This window comes from Prinia subflava, chromosome Z (genome assembly GCF_021018805.1).
Source record: "Prinia subflava isolate CZ2003 ecotype Zambia chromosome Z, Cam_Psub_1.2, whole genome shotgun sequence".
NCBI classification, from domain to species: domain Eukaryota; kingdom Metazoa; phylum Chordata; class Aves; order Passeriformes; family Cisticolidae; genus Prinia; species Prinia subflava.
This window is the reverse complement of record NC_086283.1, coordinates 36,443,247-36,463,448: the sequence shown is the minus strand read 5'-3', so window position 1 is coordinate 36,463,448 and position 20,202 is coordinate 36,443,247. Positions and strand designations below refer to the sequence as shown.

The window sequence follows — 20,202 nt, the reverse complement described above, 5'->3', positions numbered from 1 at the left end:
TAATCTCCTTGTTTAAGGAATGCTCTTGCTTGGTTGGCTCAATGAGAACAACCTGTGGCATTTGGCCGGTGGGGAAGCCCATCACATTTTGGTGCCATCTCTATTGGATGTTTCTAGTTTCTCTTTCTTGTCTCCTAGAGATGACAGAATATGAAAAACAGTAGTTTGGCTCTCCTTTAATCAATAACCAGCTCCTCCCCTGCTTAGTGTACCAGAAATCCTACTGTTAGCTTGACTGAACACCTTGCCTCTCCACTCGTGAGGTTTCTCCATCCCATGATCTAGTTTTCCAAAAAATACACGGCATTTACAAGGCAGTGGTACAAGTAATCAGCTAGGACAGACTGACTGATTAAAGTCATGGAAACTAGAAATGCTGTGAATACTGCAGCCTGGAAGAAATGAATGTTGTTCCTTAAAAAAATAGGTGAAAATCCACTCCTTTTTTAAGAGGGATGAGGAAGGGAGAGCCTTCACCTCTAAGACAGTGCAGTGGTTAGGCCACTGACACTAGAAGCAACAACCAACTTCAGTTCCTATGTCAGTGGATGCAGTCTCAAACCACCATCTCAAAGGAAGGTGACCAATTGCCAGTCAACAGTGCAGGGTTCCTCTTGTGTTCTTTCAGATCCTTGTTCTCCAAAGCTGCACCCATTCCTCTGCACAGGCAGGCAGATCTACCTTTATGAGAAGCTGATAGTTTCCTGAAGAAGAGGAGGTGTGAGCTTCAACAGTACGGAGAGAATGATATCAGACAGAGTATGACACAAATGTTTAGTAAATTTCATCCAGGGCTATTAAGAGAAGAAGAAAAGAACATTCTTAAAAGATTAGCTTCACACTTGGCATTTATAGTCTGTTGGGACAAGAACTGAAGAGAGATGCAACAAAACCACTGGGAATCTTCAGTGGCAGCTGATTTTAGGTGCTTAGCAGCCAAAAGGAATCTCCAAGATTTATAAGCTGTGCTGAATTTGTAAATTGTGCAGGCAGTAGCAGGAAATTGTCATAATCATAAACATCCAGAATATTCCTGAAATGAAGCCCCATGTCACAGCTCTGACACATACTGTTATCAGTGTCCAGCATAGTATTGCTGGACACTCTACTTCAGCCACTATCTTACATGTATTTGTTTACTCTGATGGGATTTTATGGGAGGTTTCCTTTGTGGAAAAGGGAATAGATTTCATTGAATAGACCAAGTTGTGTGAACAGATGTCTAGAAATGTGTCCCCAAATTAACCATCCTTACTCTGAGTTGTTCAAATGTAACAACTCAGAGTAAGGATGAGTGCTTGAAGCTCAGTTTCTCTAGAATCAAAAAGTGATGCCTGCTTCTGTGGCTCAAGTGATTTAAGATATGTTTATGTTCCCATTTGTTTCTGTTGCATGCACAGATGCAGTGGAAAAATCCTGTTGGAGCAGTCACAGCATGCACAGCTTCAGGCAGGAAAGCTCCCTTCCATGCAAAGCCCTTCCAGTTTAACACCCAGTTCAGTATATAGTTTAAACACTCACATAATAGCACTGATCATCTGGAGGCAAAGATGGTAATAAAAGATGATCTGCCTTGCCCAGCAAGGCAAAGTCAGAGCTAAGGTCTGCCAGACTCAAACAGATCATCATATATGTATTTAAGAGTCAAAATTTGCCTTCAGATTTTAAATATATGTTGGATTTATTTATATGTATTATGAATTATGTTGTTCGCATTCTATAATGTGAATAATTTCAAACAATATATTAACACAATCTGAGATAAAGTGATAAGAACTCTTATACATATTGCCAGATTTGCACAAGCTTTCTTGTTCTTAAAAGCAATGATGGACACTTAACAGTGTTTGTTTAAAAGTACATGACATTTGTCTTCGTACTGTACCACAACAGTAGTAATGAATGTAATCTAAAATGGTTTACTCTATTAAGCATGTGGATTATTTCTCCATTAAGCTGTTGTAGTTATGTCTTGCAAACCTATCTGAAATAAAAGAACTAATGTGTGGGGAAATGTCTTTCACATAAGAATTGTAATATAGATTAAAAAATGCTGTGTTGGGAAGGATGAAGTAGAAAGGCCTTGTAAATATGATGGATTAGATTCTGGGAGTATGAGACCAACAAGCGAGATAGAAATGAAGGCAAGCTTTGAGATGTAAAATATCAAGCCATCAGCTAGTGAACAATGGTGTGCCAAGCTGAGGACCAGCTCCCTTGATTAAACAATCCCCTTCTGCTTGCCAAAGGTAATGGGACAGTTCTATTGGCTGTATGTAAATGTTGTGAGATTGGTATCTTGTATTAGATTGGTTGGTCCAACACAGACTATTCAACTTGGAAAGATATTTATTGTACGGTATTCCGAACCTCCTCCTCTTTTCTGGCTCTCCTGGCCTGCTTTAGCTGTGCCTAGCAGCTACAAGTGAGGCCCCCACAATAAACCACCTGCTACCACAATTGTTTTGCTTATAGAGATACTTTGTTGCTGACTCTACCCTCACCGAGTAGCTCCTACAATGCTGCTTATTAAATGTTGTTCATTACAATAAAGTATTCACTGGAGCATGTAATTATTCAAAATATTAAGATACATATGATAATTATTTCATAGGGTATGGTTTGCAAGTTGTAATATAAGAATATAATATGTCTGTTTAAAATAGCCTTGTCCTTAACACTACTACCTGTGTACCCAATCAGCTTTTGAATTAATATCAGGTTTTGATTTCAAAATAAAAATCACAATGCTTTTAAAACAAGTCTCTTAACTGTCCCTGTATACCAACATGACAAGATGCTGATGCAGATTATCAGAAATGACAAGTCCTTTCTATAAAGAATTTGGACTCCTAAATGTTTCTTCGTAGAAGAAAGTTTAAAGTGCAAACATACTTTGGAAAGGGTCTCTAAAAACAGCATGGAGTTCAGTGTTTCCCATGTTTTTGTGGAGTTCAATGTTTCCCATGTTTTGGTTATCTCACAGGTTGGTAAACCAATCGTCTCAGCTGAGAGCAAGCTGGAGCAGTCAGAACACTGTTACATTAGCAGTTAGAGGGCAGGGTACTAACAAGACAAAGATAATATAAATTTAATCTCCATGTGTTGCAGATAAATTTATCTGGCAAATAAAAAGAAAAGGAATGATGAAATTAACACTATGCCACTGCTAGTTTTCCCAATTCTTGTTTGTTGTCTAAACACAGCCATGAAGCTCAATTTGATGTAACTGGCATTACTGATGGCTGTTCAAATAATTTGTAGGTATTAAAAAGTCACTTATTCCTTGATTTACCTTATTACCTTATTACTTAGGTTGATTCAAGTGCATGTAAGTGATGAGGATGTGGTGTCTGTTATTAACGATAGGGATAAAATCTTGTCTTGGGTCTATTGTGCAAATAAATTAGTACATGAAAAAGGCCCAGGAGAAGATGTTGAGGAGCTTTGTTACAGACAACTTTGACAAAACAGTGAATGGGCTAAGTTTCTTCCTAGGCACACATCTGCAATGCATGGAGACTTTCCTCATCTTGAAAGGTATAAATTCAGGGGATGAACATCGGTCGTCACAAATATTAAGAGTTTCTAAAAATAATGAACAGTGCTCATAGACAAAAATGTGTAATACCTTCCATGACTCAACCATTTTGGGCAGTGTTTTGATTGGATAGAGACAAGTGGCTGGCTGCCTGGGGCATGTGAACCTGACCTCATGACATTGGTGGGACTGGACAGTAACTGCTGGTAACACACATGCTTGGAGCATTCTCTTCTCCTGGCTGGACAACTCTTTCACTCTCTCTTCATGGGACAGGTGCTTCACCCCTCTGAGTATCTTTGTGGCTCTTCTGAACTTGCTCCAGTGGGACTACATCTATATTGTGCTGAGATCCCCAGAGCTGGATGTAGACATCCGAATGGGGTCTCACCAAAGCAGAGCAGAGGGATAGAAATAACCACCTTGACCTGCTGGTCATGCTTTTGATATACCCCAGAATATGGTTGTCTTTCTGGGCTGGAAACACACACTGGCAGGCCATGTTGAGTTTTTTGTCAACCAACAACTGCATATCATTCTCAGAGCTGCTGTCAATTGACTGCCTACACAGCCTGTGCTTGTGTTTGGGATTGCCCTGACTCATGTGCAGGACCTTGCACTTGGACTTGTAGAATTTTATGGGGTCCATTTCCCTTCTGCAAGCACACTTCTCAAAATTCCTCTGGGTGATGTCCTTTCCTACCAGCGTGCCAGCTGCAACACACAACTTGGTATTGTTGACAAACTTGCTGAGGGTGCACTCAAACCCATTGTCCACATTGCCAACAAGATGCCAGAAGATATTAAACTATGACACCATCATGCAACGAAATCCTTGATATATGGATGAGAGACCCTGAAGGTGGGATCCACAAAGTACCTTTTGCCACAAGAACAGACAATGGATTTATTATGGCTTGCTTTTTCTATATTGTTCTCATGTTCTGAACATTTAACTATTGAAGTGTATTCATTCCTTTTTGTAATCAAGTAAGACATGAATCAATTATGGCAAACATTTTTATTCTTTAATAATTCTTTAATCAAAAGCTTTAATAACTATCTGGAAATACAAGTAATCTTTCCAGTTTAATGATAATTTATTTTGTCTCCAATGATTTTAAGGGAAAAGCAAGCAAGAGACTGTGACATAATCTGCAGTAGGAACTGCTCACCCATTAGAATTGCCTGTAAAACTCAGTATTACTGAATAGCTGAATATCAGACCCTTTTTGGAAAAGCTGGCTCAAGAGACGTGACCATGAGACAGTTATCTGAACTTATTTTCAGTGCAAACAGAGATAAAAGATGGGCTTCCAAGCACAGAAGTGAATTTTTCTGCTGCAAAAGGTTTATTTTAAAAGATCTGTCATTGTTGTGATTGCTCTCATTGTCATTCATTGAAATACCAAGGGCAATGCTGCCAGGATTTGAGTGTGGGTTCTTTCAGGACCACAATTTTCTCAAAAGAGTGAAATTGAATCTCTCTGAGTCTTCAGATAGTATTAAACATTAAAAACAATGCTCCTACATCTAGTAATATTTAATAAATTTATTGCATATTATCTTAATGCCTGTTTATACTGTTGCTCATATAAAGACACTGTACGAATTATTCAGTTGGTTCTCTGTAAACATCTTACAGTTGCTCATATAAAAGATGATCACAAGAAATATAACCAAAAACATGTGAGCAAACTGATAATTCAGGGGCAGTCACATTAAGTTATACTATTTTAAACTATATTTATAATACAAAAAACTAGCCTGGAAATAGTTATCTTACATTGTCAAAAATTTCTGTTGAGAACATCTAAAACATTACTGATGTTAATTTATCTCAACATATGCACTGAATACAAATACCCAACTTTTACTGGCTGAAGTCCTACTCCATTTAAATATATTCTTCTACCACTTCAGTGTAGCTTGGGAACTCATTAAGTGGTGCAGAAACATTAAGGCCACTGTGACCTGTTTTCAACAGAAATGTAAAATCATTATTTACAGCTCTAATGAAACATCAGTCTGCTTTTTAAGTAACATCTAAGATTTCTTTTATAGAGTACCTTTTAGATTGTTTATATTAGGTGAATACAAAGAAAGTGAAGAGATGCTCTGATGGATGATTTTCAGTGTTGGCCAGAGTACAGTAAATACTGACCAATTGCTGTCCAAGCCCTTATTCACCTGACCAAAATGACCAGTTTAATATGCAGTCTTTCACAAGAGCAACAGAGACATCAGAGTTTGGAAGTGAATCTTATTTTAAAGAATTCCACTCCTGAACAATATTTTTCTTTTAAACTGCAGTAATCTCCCCTAAAAGAGCAAAAAGTTGCTAAATGAATGCTGAATTTATGAAAATTTTAGTAATACATCATTTTCCAAAGCATGAAAGAACAATGTCAGTTCTACTGCACGTGTCTGTACAGAGCTGAGGATCCACATGGTGAGATCTCAGACCATAGCAGAAATGTTAATTAAAATCTCTGGTTGTTGTGAGCTCTCAAGCAAAGTAGTGCCAAATTTTCCAAACCTTAAAAATATCCTGTAGTAAGCTCAGTTTCATCTGCAAGGTTAGGTCTCACTAACAATCTCACAAATGCAGACAGATATGAAGCTAATTTGTCAAATGAACAACTGCACCCCAAAGAGCAAGGTCAAATATTGTTTCAGCTTTTAAATTGTAATAATATAATATTGTATAGGCTGTGTCTTCCTTTGAACTTAGTTTTATATTCTAGAGAAATATGCTACCTACGGCTTTTAGGAAACCTGATAATCAAGCATGAAAGTTCAGTAACTGCTTTATGTATTTTAGATTACTTTCCTACAGAGACTGGAGATTTTCCTTTTACATTGATAACTACATCTATTTTCTGGAATTATCACATATTTAACTAAGTTCTCTGTATTATTTCACATGCTTCTTGTGATTTATGATTCAGTAATGAAAAAACATATCTGAGTATATCCAAACCAACAGAAAACTCACATCAATATTCTTCAATGCTGCAAATCATTTGCTATGTTAAGGTAGACTTCCACTGAGCAGCACTCAGGAAAGCAGCTTATTTATTTTAACTGTAACTTTCATTAATATACTTCTTTAAAACCTTGTTGCCTACATAGATATTTATTCAAGGACCTATGATAATTTTCCCAGCTCTTGTTACCACTATTATTTTTCGTAGACTCCTAAATCCTACATATAATGTCACCAATTACAGAAAGGAAGACTAGAAAAATTTCTTCTGTCTCTGTAACAAGGGAAGACTAGAAAAAAATCAAGCAACGAGTAGACAAGAGAACTTAAATCCCACACAAAGCAAGGGAAAAAAAAATTAAGAGTGGCTGCATAAAATAGCAGCAGCCATATGCTTACAGCCACATCTTGCTGCAGAAGGGTTAAAATGCATTTTTAAATGAACAAGCTACTTCTGGGCATAAACATGTACACTGGCTTACTGCAAACAAATGGATGTACCTGCAGAGACACGGGGACAATCTGGCAGCATGGACTCCACCGATGTGTCCAGGGGCTCGGAGCTGGACACCCAGTTACAGCAGTTCTGCAAGAGCAGGCAGGCAATTCTTGGGATAAGTCAAAAACTCAGAGCAAAAATAAATACAGATGTCATAAGTGAAGAATAGATCAAATCAAATTACTCAAACTAATTTACATAGCAGTCACAATAAAAACTGTGGACAGTATGCTACACTAACTTACACTTACTGATGATGAAATACTGTACTTTCATACTAAGTAAGTAAGAGTAAGAACCTAATTCAGCAGATTTGTAATGTGCTTAAGTATCATGTTTTTTAAATGCTACTTGGAGTGACAGTAGACTTCATTAGGTGCTTGGACCAACTTGTGCCTGAACTACCCAACACAGGTTTTAAGATTTTCCCAGCTGGTGTTGATATAAACAAGTGTTGGTATAAACACTGAGCCTGTTCATTTGCTAACATTAAGAAACCAGAATTTTTCAGGGTGTTTTGATGGAGTACACTGTGGAAAGAACATCTGTGAAAATATGAAACAATGTAACTAAACACAAACCATTAAGACAGAAGGTTAACATTCAAATAATTGGAAATATAGCTGAGATGAATGTGCATGAACATCAAAAAAAGGCAAGTACTGGTCTCTGGGGAATCATATTCAGGAAGCCTTTGCATTTACCTTTCATTCCCAAACCTCTGAGTAGGATGAATTTACCATGAATTTTCTAAATGTTTTACTCCAAAACATTTGCTGTCTATTCAGAGTAGTCTATAAACTGAAGTATTAAATAATATGCTTCTAATAAAATATGAAGAAATCACACCAAATCTACTGAATTGAATATTTAATTATATAGCAACTACATTTTAAATAAGATTACCAGCTGAACAACAAGTTTCTACATTGCTTGCTCTATTAAAAATCTGAGTGTTTCCTTTCTGAAAACCTGACTAACTTCATTAAGTGGAAGAGGTAAAAAAGCTGCACAACATTTTGGAAAGACCCAATCTATTTTCAGACTGATTTCTAAAAAAATAATACCGTCAGTTCATGATAGTAAAAATGGATGAATTCTCTTCTGGTAAACAGCATGCATTGTGTATTTGTAGATGCTTGCTGCCCTAGTTGTGCACCATGGAGTCGGTCCTCACTGTGGAAAGATCCTTGACTGGTAGATCAAGTATCTTATTGTATTTCCTTAATTCATTCTGTCTGGAAGAAGATGTCAGCTGTGTTGCAGTGAGGAGAGAATTTCAAAGGCTTCAGTCCCCACCAATAAAGGGCGAGGAATGGCTTTTGAATAGATTTGTCAAGGCAACCCTACTGTTCTGGGACCAGGGAGAGCAGGGACAACATAAAGGAAGGGTTGCTGTATGAGATTAGAAAGTGAAGTTCACAAAGCATAGCAGATTTTTGTAAGAAACAGCAGATCAATGAAACTATTGATCTCAATGGAAAAAGAAAAAAACAAACACACCATCCAGTAATATCACATATTTAGTAAAAAATTGTTAAAATGGAAGTATTTCCATGAAGGTTTTAGGTTTAAAGTAGTAAAGCATTACAATTTTGTGATTTGCATGTGTAATTTTAATTAACAGCTGAATGTGAAATTGCAAATGTGAGGTGGTAGAAATTACAAAAGAAGTAGAATTTTTATGAAGTATTACAATCATTTGAAATAAGTAAAATTAATATTAACTACTGATAGAACACTACATCAGAGAGCTGGAGATAATACAGAAGATTAGCACACAATTAACTAGCTTTTATATACAATGTGACACTTGCCTGTAAGAAATAAGTATTCTCGAAAGCAGTGTCAAGATATGTAAATGGATGATTTGTTTTATCATTCATCACAGCTCCTAATAAATTCAAAAATCATGACATCTATAGGTACTAAAAATAGGCCACCAGTGATACAGGAAAGATAGCTCCAATGAAGAATTACTTTATTTTAACAATTCATTCTTTCAATGACAGCAATTAGCCCTACAGACAGGCAGCGATTAGGTGTATATTTTAATTATTATTCATTTTACCACTAGCCTTAAACCTGATTAAAGTAAGAGATATCCAGGTGATATGCTAGTCTTAATTCCACTCAGCCACATTTCACATATGTAAAATTCTTCTTTCTTATAGGAGATTTTTAATGCTAATGTAAGTTATGACACTCCATCCACTTTTTAGGCCATTAATCATTTAACTTATTCTTTAACATCTACTTTCTGCAAATGAAATTAAAGGTAATGCACTTTTCTTATTCAGACTAAACGCTTAAAGAAAAATGGAGTTGTCAGATTCAAATTACAGGATTTAAAATTTCAGTTTTACTACATAACACATATTTTAAGGTTTTGATTTCCCATAAAGAAAATGGGGATTTCTCTGACAGAGCCTGTAGGGGTTACCATTCTTTATATTTTTAACACTTAAGTCAGAGCTGTCAGGCTGCATCCCAGGTGATCCTCTATTCCCATCAGTCACTGCCTATAAAACTTTAAGGTTAAGTCAGGAGTAGGCACTGTATACATGAAGCTTCACTAAATCCATGAGAAAAAGTCAAGTATAGCAGAAAGTTCAGGATGTGACTAGTTTAAATTCATTCTGCGCATCTACCGCTTTAACGTTCTGCCATGGAAATGCAGAAAACCGAGATGAGCCTGATCCGGTGAGGACAAGACTCATAGACTGTAGTTTCGTTTGTCTCGCTCTAAAAATATGGTTTTTAAAATCTCAGCAATCTCATACCTAAGTATAAGAGCTTCCAAGTGCTACAGGAGTAATTGCATATCAAAAAGCTGCTGAGAGAAAGGATATTTTGCCAGTTGTGCAAATCACCAAACTGAGTCCTGAAGAGCTTTCAGGAGGATTTTCCACCATTGCCAGATCAAACCAGCAGCACAGGGTGCACCCAGGACTTTGCTCCAGGTATCAGGCACTGCATGGGCTGCCTTGGCATGCCTTTGCTGAGCATCAGGAAGAAACTGAACTTGGTGCTTAGTATTTTGACTGCTAACTTGGCAGTTCAGAAATGACTTTAATCTTGGTTATTTCAGTGGCTGGTATGGATACATAGTTTCAGCCATATGCAGATGAATATACTTGTAGTAGTATTAAATTTTAAATTCTTTTAAATAAAGGGCTTACCTCTCGCATCCACTCTCGAATAGTTTTCCCAACTTCTTGATGCCACACATTGTGAACTGAGTCTGTCAACGCCACAGCAGTTACCCTATTCTTTACTTCTGCCTCTCGTTGAATCATCTGTTAAAAAATATTGTATTTAAATTAATTCCTTTTACTGAATAGAGTCAGCTTAGTCAGAGATAATGATCTTAAAAAGAAACAGCAATACAAATTCAATACTTGACTTCAGTTGTTTTAAAATTTGTACAATTCTTAACAGGTCCAGCAAAACAGAAACACCTAATACTTTTGATAAAAAAGAATAATACTAACTTTTAACTGACTGAACTATTCAGTCCTATTATTTTCCATGTGGCTTGACAATTCCAGGATTAAAGGTATCATAGTGAAAAAATGGAAGATTCCCTGAGGACACCTTTTACAAGCTTCTCCAAGTTCCTATTTCAGTTCTTCAGGGAAGCTGGTACCTGTGGTTCACTGTAAGGTTCTCATGACTATCATCTACTAATTTTCAGTAGATTGCTGTAGTTTTTCTGATGTACAATCTCACTTTGACTTGTATAGGTTTTTTTCTTTTTCTATCCAATTTAGCTATCTTGCATGCTCACCATGGTCCCAAAATTCTTCTCTCTTCTCTCTTATTCATATGCTTACTCAGCTAACACCAAAGCCTCTCAGCATTTTTAGGATATTAAAGAGCCTCTGTTGTTGCAAATGACAGTTTGACTAAATAATATCAGTTCTAAAACAAATTAAATGATTGCTGCAAATAACACAAGCGAACTGACAAAGATGCTGTGGAATTCAGCACTACTATGCAAGATAAAAGGTACTGGGAAAGAATAGTTTGGTATCAAAGAGAGACAAAAAGGTTTTAATCTCCTGACATGAGTGATCCTAATTTGTAACACTGGATCAAAGAAAGCATAATAAATTATACTTATAAAACCAGCATTTCACAACTGGTGTCATTATCACTATGTATGCTGCAATAAAGTTAAACGTGTTTTTTTAGGCTTCCCTTTGTATAAATATAACCCATACCATGTTTCTAAAATCAGGTATTCTTTCTTCATGCTCTAGTAACCGCTTATCAGCACACGGGCTGCACCTCTGAACCCACTATTCCATGTCCTTGCCATAAAAATTACTCCAAAAACTTACCAGAAAAAAAGTTTTTTGAAAGAGACAGTATCTAAAAACAAGACCTGTCAGCCACACACAGCTCACTTTAAACCCTGCTGTACATTGAATAAGTGATTTTAAACACACCTTATCTACTAATATTCCTGTTACAGTAATGTGCATTCTAGTACTCATCTTGCTGCACAAAACACTGTGATTAAACAGGCAAAGGTGCAAAAGTATCACTGTCCTTGAAGACCACATACCTACCAATTATTCAGAGTTATTACATGCTGGGTAAAGTTTAAAATCATCACCAGTTCAGAGTGTTCCAGCATGACTTCCTCCATGAAGAGCTAGTATTCAGAAGCACTTCTAATGACCAGCAAAGATAAAATATATTCTGTGCTTTGGAAAAACAGTTTTTTCTTAAGCTACTGTGTCCCATGTTTCTGCTTCGAAAACTAGTCAGGCAGTTCATCTTAGAACATCACCTTTTCTTTCAAATCACAAGAAAATACAAAGGTGCAGTACCCTTTTTCTTTTCCAGACCTAGCTCAGGTTTGCTATTCTCAATTTCCCTATGCACATGTAAGAACTGGCAGCTATTGATCACCATTTCTTTCTACTCTTTTTTCATATAGTACATAAGTCTTTGCTTTTCAGATCATATATGATATATAGGAAATAATATGCAATACCCAACATGCTCCTGGTGCTTGCCATTCAGCTTTGCGGATGCCTGCAGAATCGTATTCTCTTCACAAAGATCAGCAAAGTGACTGAGGCTGACAATGTGATGTTTTTGATAACTCAGCCACAGTGCCAGGGTTAGGATAAGGTCTCATGGATGCAGCAGCAAAGAGGGATCAAAGGGATTAACTGAGCTTCACTTACAGATTTCTTAACATCCGGCCCAGAAGAAAAAAGTTTTGGTAGGCATCCATGCCCTTCTGAGCCAACTTAGAAAGAAACAGACAAAAACAATACATCAAGTGGGGAAAGAATCAAGGGTATAACCTTCACTTAAACAAGAATTCTAACATGTCCATGTTTCAGTGACACAGAAATGTCACAACAGAGCATGTCAAACTGAGGACACTTGCTTCTAACAGAGCAGCTCAAGTTTCCTGCTATGATGGGACATTCACTTATAAAAATAATCAAGAAGAACAGATCCAGGTTAAGCTCAAGCAGCAGACTCTCTTATCAGGGGTGATAATTTACCCTGCAAGAAGATACAAGAAGTCTATGTGCTTTTGGGCACAGATGCTTCAATATTCTGTAAATGCTTCAGATTCAATGGATTGATAGTTCACAGTTAGAACATACTCCCCTTTTCTAAAACTGCTTTTGAATTAAAACAAATTTTAAAAATTAAATGCATGGAATAAAAGTGTAAAGGTAAAACAGGTTGACTTTAAACAAAAATGTAGTATCCAGCTACCATTCAAATTTGATGTAACCCGAAAGTTGTTCTAGATTCCAAGGGAAGGCTACTATGGGATGCTTGATTTATATTTCCCAGGACTTGTTTTATTCCATGCAGCCTGTAGAGTCTTTTGAGATGGGCATAGTAAAACTGAAGATTTTTAATAGACCACAGTCTACCAAAAATACTAAAATTTAGACATTTTTCTTCAGAATAATGATGCTTTAACTCAAGCAAACAAAGGCCTAAGAATTTTGTCTAAAGTTCATTTACCCATTATAATCTTTTACATCAGTAAATGCCACAGACACAAAGTTTTCACAGCCTAGGAATTACTTAATTTCCTGCTCAACACCAATTTCAAAATTTTAAATTATTCTTAGTTGACTAGATATTGCAGGAAGACATCTCCCTTTGAACCTCATCACTGGAGCTCACTCTCTCCTTACACTCCTTCTTCCAATAATTCATTTACAACCAGAAGTAGGTAAACTGGCATTTCTCTATTACATAAATAGGCTCTCCTGTATTATTGCATCACTCATGATTCTGGGTCATCTAGACTTTACCAATAATCTTCTCTCTTTAGACATTTCCATTTTATCTTTTTTTCTTGTGTTCCTTCTTCATAGTCATAGTAAAGTTTGATTTTCTAACTTATTAACCATATACCAACACTATATATTTGATTCCCTTAGATGATAAGTTGTAGACCAGTTTTCCTTGCAAAAAATTAGACAGCATTCAAGCATCCTTTTGGAAGTTCTCTTTATCCCAGTGGTTGAAAATTTGTTCCTTCACTTTGGAAGAGAAAATGTCAATTATCTACTTGCAGAAGTATTCAGCTCTAACAGTTACATAAACAAAAATTCGAAAATCCCTAAAAACACACATACATAGTAATTACTCATTTGCTCAACTTAATAAGTATTCTACTGCTAATCTGTAAGTTTATATTACACAGCTATCACAACATTATAACATCAAAAGGTTGATACCTGTATTATCTGTAGTGCGCAAATAAAACCTAGCTTCACACGTACAATACATATGCAATGTATTTAGCATGCATATATAGTCAGAATAGATGATAAAATATGCCTTTGGTATATTTTTTATATCCCTGTCTTATATCTTATACCTTATATCACTGTCTTAAAAGAACTCAAAGGTCTGATCTTGCCAACATGAAAATCCATGAAAGTACCAATTAGACTCTAGGTAAATGACCTGTGGGAGTAAATCCTAGAAACATCGATCCCATACTCTTTATACCTATTCTAACATTCAGAACAGGTAAAAATTCAAACTTCTGAGAAAAGTTAAAGTTAAAATATTTATTTATTTTTTACAGGCTTTTATTTTTGCAGGTTTTTTTTTATATACTATTATATACGATTTTTATACAATCAAATCAAACCCCATCACTTTCTACTCAGGGGAATATTTACTCTTCTGAGTTGTTTGTAATTAGGAATGAGGAAAAAAAAATTAAAAATGAATTTAAAAAATCCAAATTTTAATTTCTCTTGAAGTTTTGAAATAAACCTTTCAGCACCTTCTTTATCTTCCATAGCAATTTCACTTGTGGCATGATGTTTACATGCTATGTGCTGGGATTCAACAGGCATGTTGACAACAAGCATTTGACTTGGAGCAATATAATTTTGATGCAAGTCCTCCTTTGTACCCAGTTGCATCATACTGGGTATGATACTGGTTTGAGACTCCTAAGATATTCTGGCATCTGGAAGCAGAATTCTTTTCAGAGGAAACAATTGGAAGCCCCTGTCCAAAAGTTCTCACTGGTTTCCAGAAGTGGAATGAATTTGCAGTAGAAATCCTGGTGGATCAAAACAGCACCAGTTGGACACTGAAATATTTGTAAAAGCAGTGGTAGATGGGAAGAAAGAATAAATCACGTGATAGGAATAGTGTGCAAGAGGGCAATTTTTGCCTCATTTTGGAAAGGCATATGCATTCCTTTTTGGTAACCTCATATGCTCTCCTTGTAATTTGCTTGTTACCATTCCACAGTAAAACAACATCCTCTTCAACCATCTTTTCACTCAGTCTCATACAAACCAATTAACTGGTCTGGCTAGCACTTAAGCCTCTCTCCTCAGTTATGAAAAACTCCGCCAGGAAGCATGTAATTCTGTATTCTGTAGCGCAAGTTTGTTGGTCTGGCATTCCTAAGACCTTTCACTGTTTCCTGAATAGAATTCCTGAATATCTGAAATACTCTCAATTTTCTGCACATTTTAAAATGGAATTTCATCCCCAAGCCCTCACAAAATATTATTCATTAGGAATTGGAATTCCTGGGCAACTATGCTTGAGCAGCACAAAGCAAAAATAATTAACAATCCAAAGTTCCACCAGTTCTCATTTTCAATTAGCAACAATAATCATCTTCCCTAAATGAATTTGCAGATGTGATAAAATTCCTACTTGCAGTAGATAAAGCCCCTGATACACTTCAGTTCTGAAATAGCAAAAGAAAATACCTTCAAAGATATAATTAGAGAGTACTTGCTGATATTTTGTTTGAAGATCCACCTGATGTTACATCTACTACTGTAATATTTTTCTACAGCAGTAAATCACACTGTAACAAAAGTAATAACACATGAACATATTAGAACAAATTGCTTTAAAGCATTTGGAGTTTAGGACCTGACAAAGTTCACAATGCAGACCAATTTCTTTTGCAGAACTTCTACTGAAAATTACCCCCTTACATTAGGGCTGTAAGTTCATAAAATCAGTCATGAGTAGAATAATATTTGAATCAAAAATAGCTCAGGATTAAAAAAAAATTCTCCCTTATTCATAGCTCAGTAAAAACCTCCAACAACTAAAAAAACCTGTACACAGAATTCTGCTGGTATACTTTTAAACAGTGCAAACAAAACTCATGGTTCTCTTGTAGAAAGCCTCAGGCTTCAGCTTTATTAAAACTTTAAACTTAATAATGCAATTCTCCTGTTCTCTTGACCTTAGTGTGTCACGACAGGGAGCTTACAAGAGAAAAGTCTTTTTATTACAGGACCTGTAATAATGAGGGGAACACCAACTTCCCAAACACAGGCCATTTAGGTGTGGCAAGGCTTATGGGTAGGAATGCTGGCTCAGCTCAATTACAAACCTCCCAACAATTTGTTTAGCATGAAAGAAGCACAGCAGTTCAACAGAAAGCCCATCACATAAATTGGTATGGCATCACAGGGATAGAAGTCTTTGAATGGGTCTTCTACATCTTGCCCACAGCAGACCAAACCAGAACAAGCTGATGGCAGGGACATCCTCCACTCTCTGGAGCACAAAATGTTGGCATTCTGCAGATAACTTCCTAGCAGGCGAAAAGTGTACATTAGACAAGAGGGTTTGGTGAAGCTCCTTCCCATTAGAAATTCAACTAACGCAAACAAAAAGGAATCCATTTTTCTCTGGACCTCAAGACATTTCAGCAATGAAGGCTGCTGAGATACTCACCTTTGCACTGCTGCAATAAGCACAGCGATGATCAGAAAAGGAGGTTTGGAGCAGAAGAGTCTACCTGGAATCAGCCAGTTGGGACTCCCTCCTGACAGCTGGAGTCTGCTGTCCCAGGACTGGAGATTCTCACTGGCATGAAAATCAAGTTTTGACAGGTCTACCTTTTGACGGGTCTAGCTTCTACCTATCTCCTGTCCAGGTACAGAATGTGAAGCCTGATCAATGTAAGTGTTAATATTCCTATGCTGCTGATAGCAGCAGATAGCTGTTGGATTGCCTCTAATATATGAGATAAAAAGCATTCCAGTCTTATGAAAAGGGAGCTCCACAAGGGTCAGTTTAAGCTGCCAGAGTGTCCAAAATTATCACATGCAGTATTTGGCACAACTAATGCTGAGGAGCATCTGATACCCAAGCTAGGTTGTTTAAATGTAGTTTGCGTATGCACAGTGGAAGTACACGAGCCCCAGGAAAATCATACTTGCAAAATCACATAGTTCACCAAACTGTTTCATTTTGTACTCATGATTAATTTGGATTTGAGTAGTGCAAGATGGTGTGAGCAAGTGATCACACCAAACATTCAGCACAGCACATCCTTTGCTGCTCTGGCGTTACCATGTGTTTGTGTAAGCAGCATCCTTTTAATAGTGATGCAGGAGATTTTCTGGCAGGAGGCTGCATCAGCTCTCCAAATTACATGAACTCAGCCAGCAAGACCAGTACTCTATTGGTATAGCTATGCAAAATCCGCCCTGGAGATTTTGTTGACAAAGTTATCTTGGCTGTGATGGTGAAGGGTTTTTCCACTCCTTGCCAGTAAAACCTTACTGGTTTTCTCCTGTTTTATCTGGATTTCTGAAGCAGTGGACAGCTATTTGACTGCCCTGCCTATATTGAAATGAAATAATAAAGTAAAATAAAACAAAAAACATCTTTACCATTAAAGATATTAAATTGAAATAGAATATAAAATAAATAAAATCCAAAGCAAAACCGATCACAACACAATACAGCCAAAATAATAGTGAAGTGCTAAGAGGAGCCATCTAGATCCATGACCAAAAGTTTGAAGTGCTGTAGTATCAAGAAAGGTCAAGGTCTACATGGACTAGGAAACAAGTGATGTCTCTGCTTGAAATTAGGAGTGTCCTCAGTCTTATCCCAGACTTGCTATCCTGGGCTCAGCTTTCACAACAACTTTCACAATCCTAGTCAGCTCTGGGCACAGTCAAAACACAAGCTATCATTGTGAACATCTCCTTGTATAAATGTAGGCTGGGTGTCAGATTTTCAGCCTGATCTTGCAGCCATTAGAGACAGTTGAAGCATTTAAGAACAGAACTGCACAGCTGACACTCAGCAGTGTAGCCTAGCCAATATTTTATCAGACGTGCCCCATCAAAGCATGGTGCCAAACACTGCCTTAGATCTATCGGTGAGCAAACCATAGTAAGTTTTCCAACCCCACCAGTTTTCTTGCCACTGACAGAAGCTGTAGGAAGCCCAGGTCAGGGAGCTTACAAGAGAAAAGTCTTTGAGAACTTTTTAGTCTCAGGGAGGAGCAGGGTCTCAGGATGCAGATGACTAAGTTACAATGACTCTTCAGTTGCCACATATCAAAGTCTCTGCAATTGCTCACAGCTTGCATGGGTTCCACTGAAGGGTACCAGCAGATAGAAGATGGACTGCTGATGTTGCTAACAACCTCAGCCATCTGGTCCACCCATCTGAGGGATGTGACTGCTTCCCAGTCCAGCTCCAAACTGCCACTGTTTTTAGCCCCAAGGCTTCGAGCCTGGTCAACGTCTTGGTGATAGTTACTTTGGCTGATTTCAGACCAATCAGGCAGTAGATCTGGAGAGAAATGAATCCTTTGTACATGGGGGAAAAAAGTTCTTCCTAAGGTACTTGCTTGAGCTCAGCATCTTCTAAATTACAGTGGAACAGCTCTGCTCTATCTAAAAACCCAGTATGATATTGTCTTGGTTTGGAAAGACAGGTATCTGTCAGGGAAAACTAAAGTTTCCCTTGGAATGGAGAATGTAAAAAACACCTCCCTCCAAAATATTACAATTTTGCAATTAGGGGCTTTCAGGCAAAAATATGGGAATAGGAATAACGGTTGTTTACTAGGAATATTAAAAAATACAAGTGCAGTAGTACAAAAAAAACAAACAAGTAAACAAACAAAAGTCCTAGAAAATCCTGACAGAGTCAGAGATACGACCTGATACTCTGTTGTCAGGGTGTTGGAAGCAGTCCAAATAAGTCTTCATGGAGTAGTAGATGTTGTTCTGTGAAGCAGAGATGATCCTGTAGAAAAAAGGGTCCAGTGCTGGCAAGATGGGTCCAGTCTTCCTCCAAGAATTCAGTGGGAAAACCGGCTAAATTGGTGCTCGGGATGACTGGTTATATCCCGGTAGAAAGGCTTTGGCTCCTCCCACTGGGTGGAGCATCTCACAATGGAATGAGGTGATGTTATCAGTCATGTGAGAGACCTTAAATGGCCCATTCACAGGTGATATCCCTCCTCGGAGGACACGTGGAGGAAGAGATAAGCAAGCACTGCCTTATCTGGTGTTATCAGTTATTCCATTAACAAAAGGCATCTGCCCTCTCCCCCCTCTAGAGTTACAAGAGATAAAGAACAGTATCTCCAACTGGTTTCAATTTTTTCAGATGAAAATAGAATACACGTTTTTGGTTACATTTTTCAACCCAAGACAGATATAAAACAGATGAAAAAAACTAGTTGTTTAAGCTCAGACTGTCTTGTTGGGCTCCTCTTTTGTGTTATGAGGGTGAAAACATCTAAAATCCTTAAGCCAGAATAAGTAAATTCTTGTAATTTTTCTTACTCAGATAAATTTAAATAGAATACAGTGACCTTAAATCTTTGAGATGACAAATTAGTCGAAATAAATTGCTCCTGAAAATCAGCGTGTAACACAACTAATAATAAACAACGTTTGAAAATGAAATGATACAAGGGGTTGGAGTTTCATTTTGATATTATACTATTACAAAGGTAATGGTTCATATCTAATGGAAAACATGGCCTGGAGTAAGTTATGGAAGTAATTTTCTCATGTTTCAATAAATGTGTAAATCCGGAACTCAGTGTATAAGTGAACAATCACATTAGTGAAATGAATGTGAAACAATCAAGTAAATAATTGTTTTTACATATCAAGTATCAAATACAGCAGGGTAAAATGGCATTTCTTCTTCATTGCCTCTGTTTGAATGGTACATGGAAAACTGTCATTACAGTTTTATGCAAATCTCAGTGCATTTTTCAAGGAAATAATCAGGTTCCTTGTATTTAATTTTATACCTAGAGAAAGAGAGAGACCTGCACTGGTTTACCATCAAGAAGGGAAAATCCTTCATAGATTTCTAGATGTTGGCTGTATCTGAAGAAAGACTGGTCACTTATTTAGGAAATTGTGCTGGTTTTATCATAAATGCACACAAACATATCAACCTATATTTTAACTTTTATTTGGAAGCCAGACTTTAAAAAAATAAAAAACAAACAGAAAATGAGAAAAAATGAATCTTATACTCAGCACCTCACAGGTGGACATGAAGTCTGACATACTTTAAATGTTATGTTAAAATTTATGTTAAAAGTTATTTAAACATAGCTGGGTTTCCACTTCAGCCAGAGGATAAGAAAACATTCACTCTTCCTGTCCTTTGAAGCCTCAGCTTCGACTTTTATAACCTCTGAGTAACTTCAGAAGGGAGAAGTTTCTCCACAAGCAAGGTCTCTGAAGCAAGAAGGTATGCAAACTGAAACTTCTGAGGTCACACAAACTCCCGGAAGTAACTCTCATTGTGATTAGCGAATGACAAACCGTGCTTTGTTACTGCAGGTAGCCAAAGGAGAAGAGCAGCAGCTTCCCTTTTCTTTCCCACTTAAAT

General features: G+C 37.1%; 1 protein-coding gene across 4 annotated transcripts in view; it reads right to left on the bottom strand.

Moving 5' to 3' along the window:
- The window catches only part of ARB2A (ARB2 cotranscriptional regulator A), a 259,244-nt gene that overhangs the window by 56,682 nt on the left and 182,360 nt on the right, over nt 1–20,202 (bottom strand). For all 4 annotated transcript variants that reach the window (XM_063421494.1, XM_063421496.1, XM_063421497.1 and 1 more), the window contains 2 exons: nt 10,212–10,328; nt 7,032–7,116 (listed from right to left, as the gene is read on the bottom strand). In XM_063421494.1, the coding sequence (XP_063277564.1) occupies nt 7,032–7,116; nt 10,212–10,328 (202 nt within the window). The remainder of the gene's footprint in view (nt 1–7,031; nt 7,117–10,211; nt 10,329–20,202) is intronic.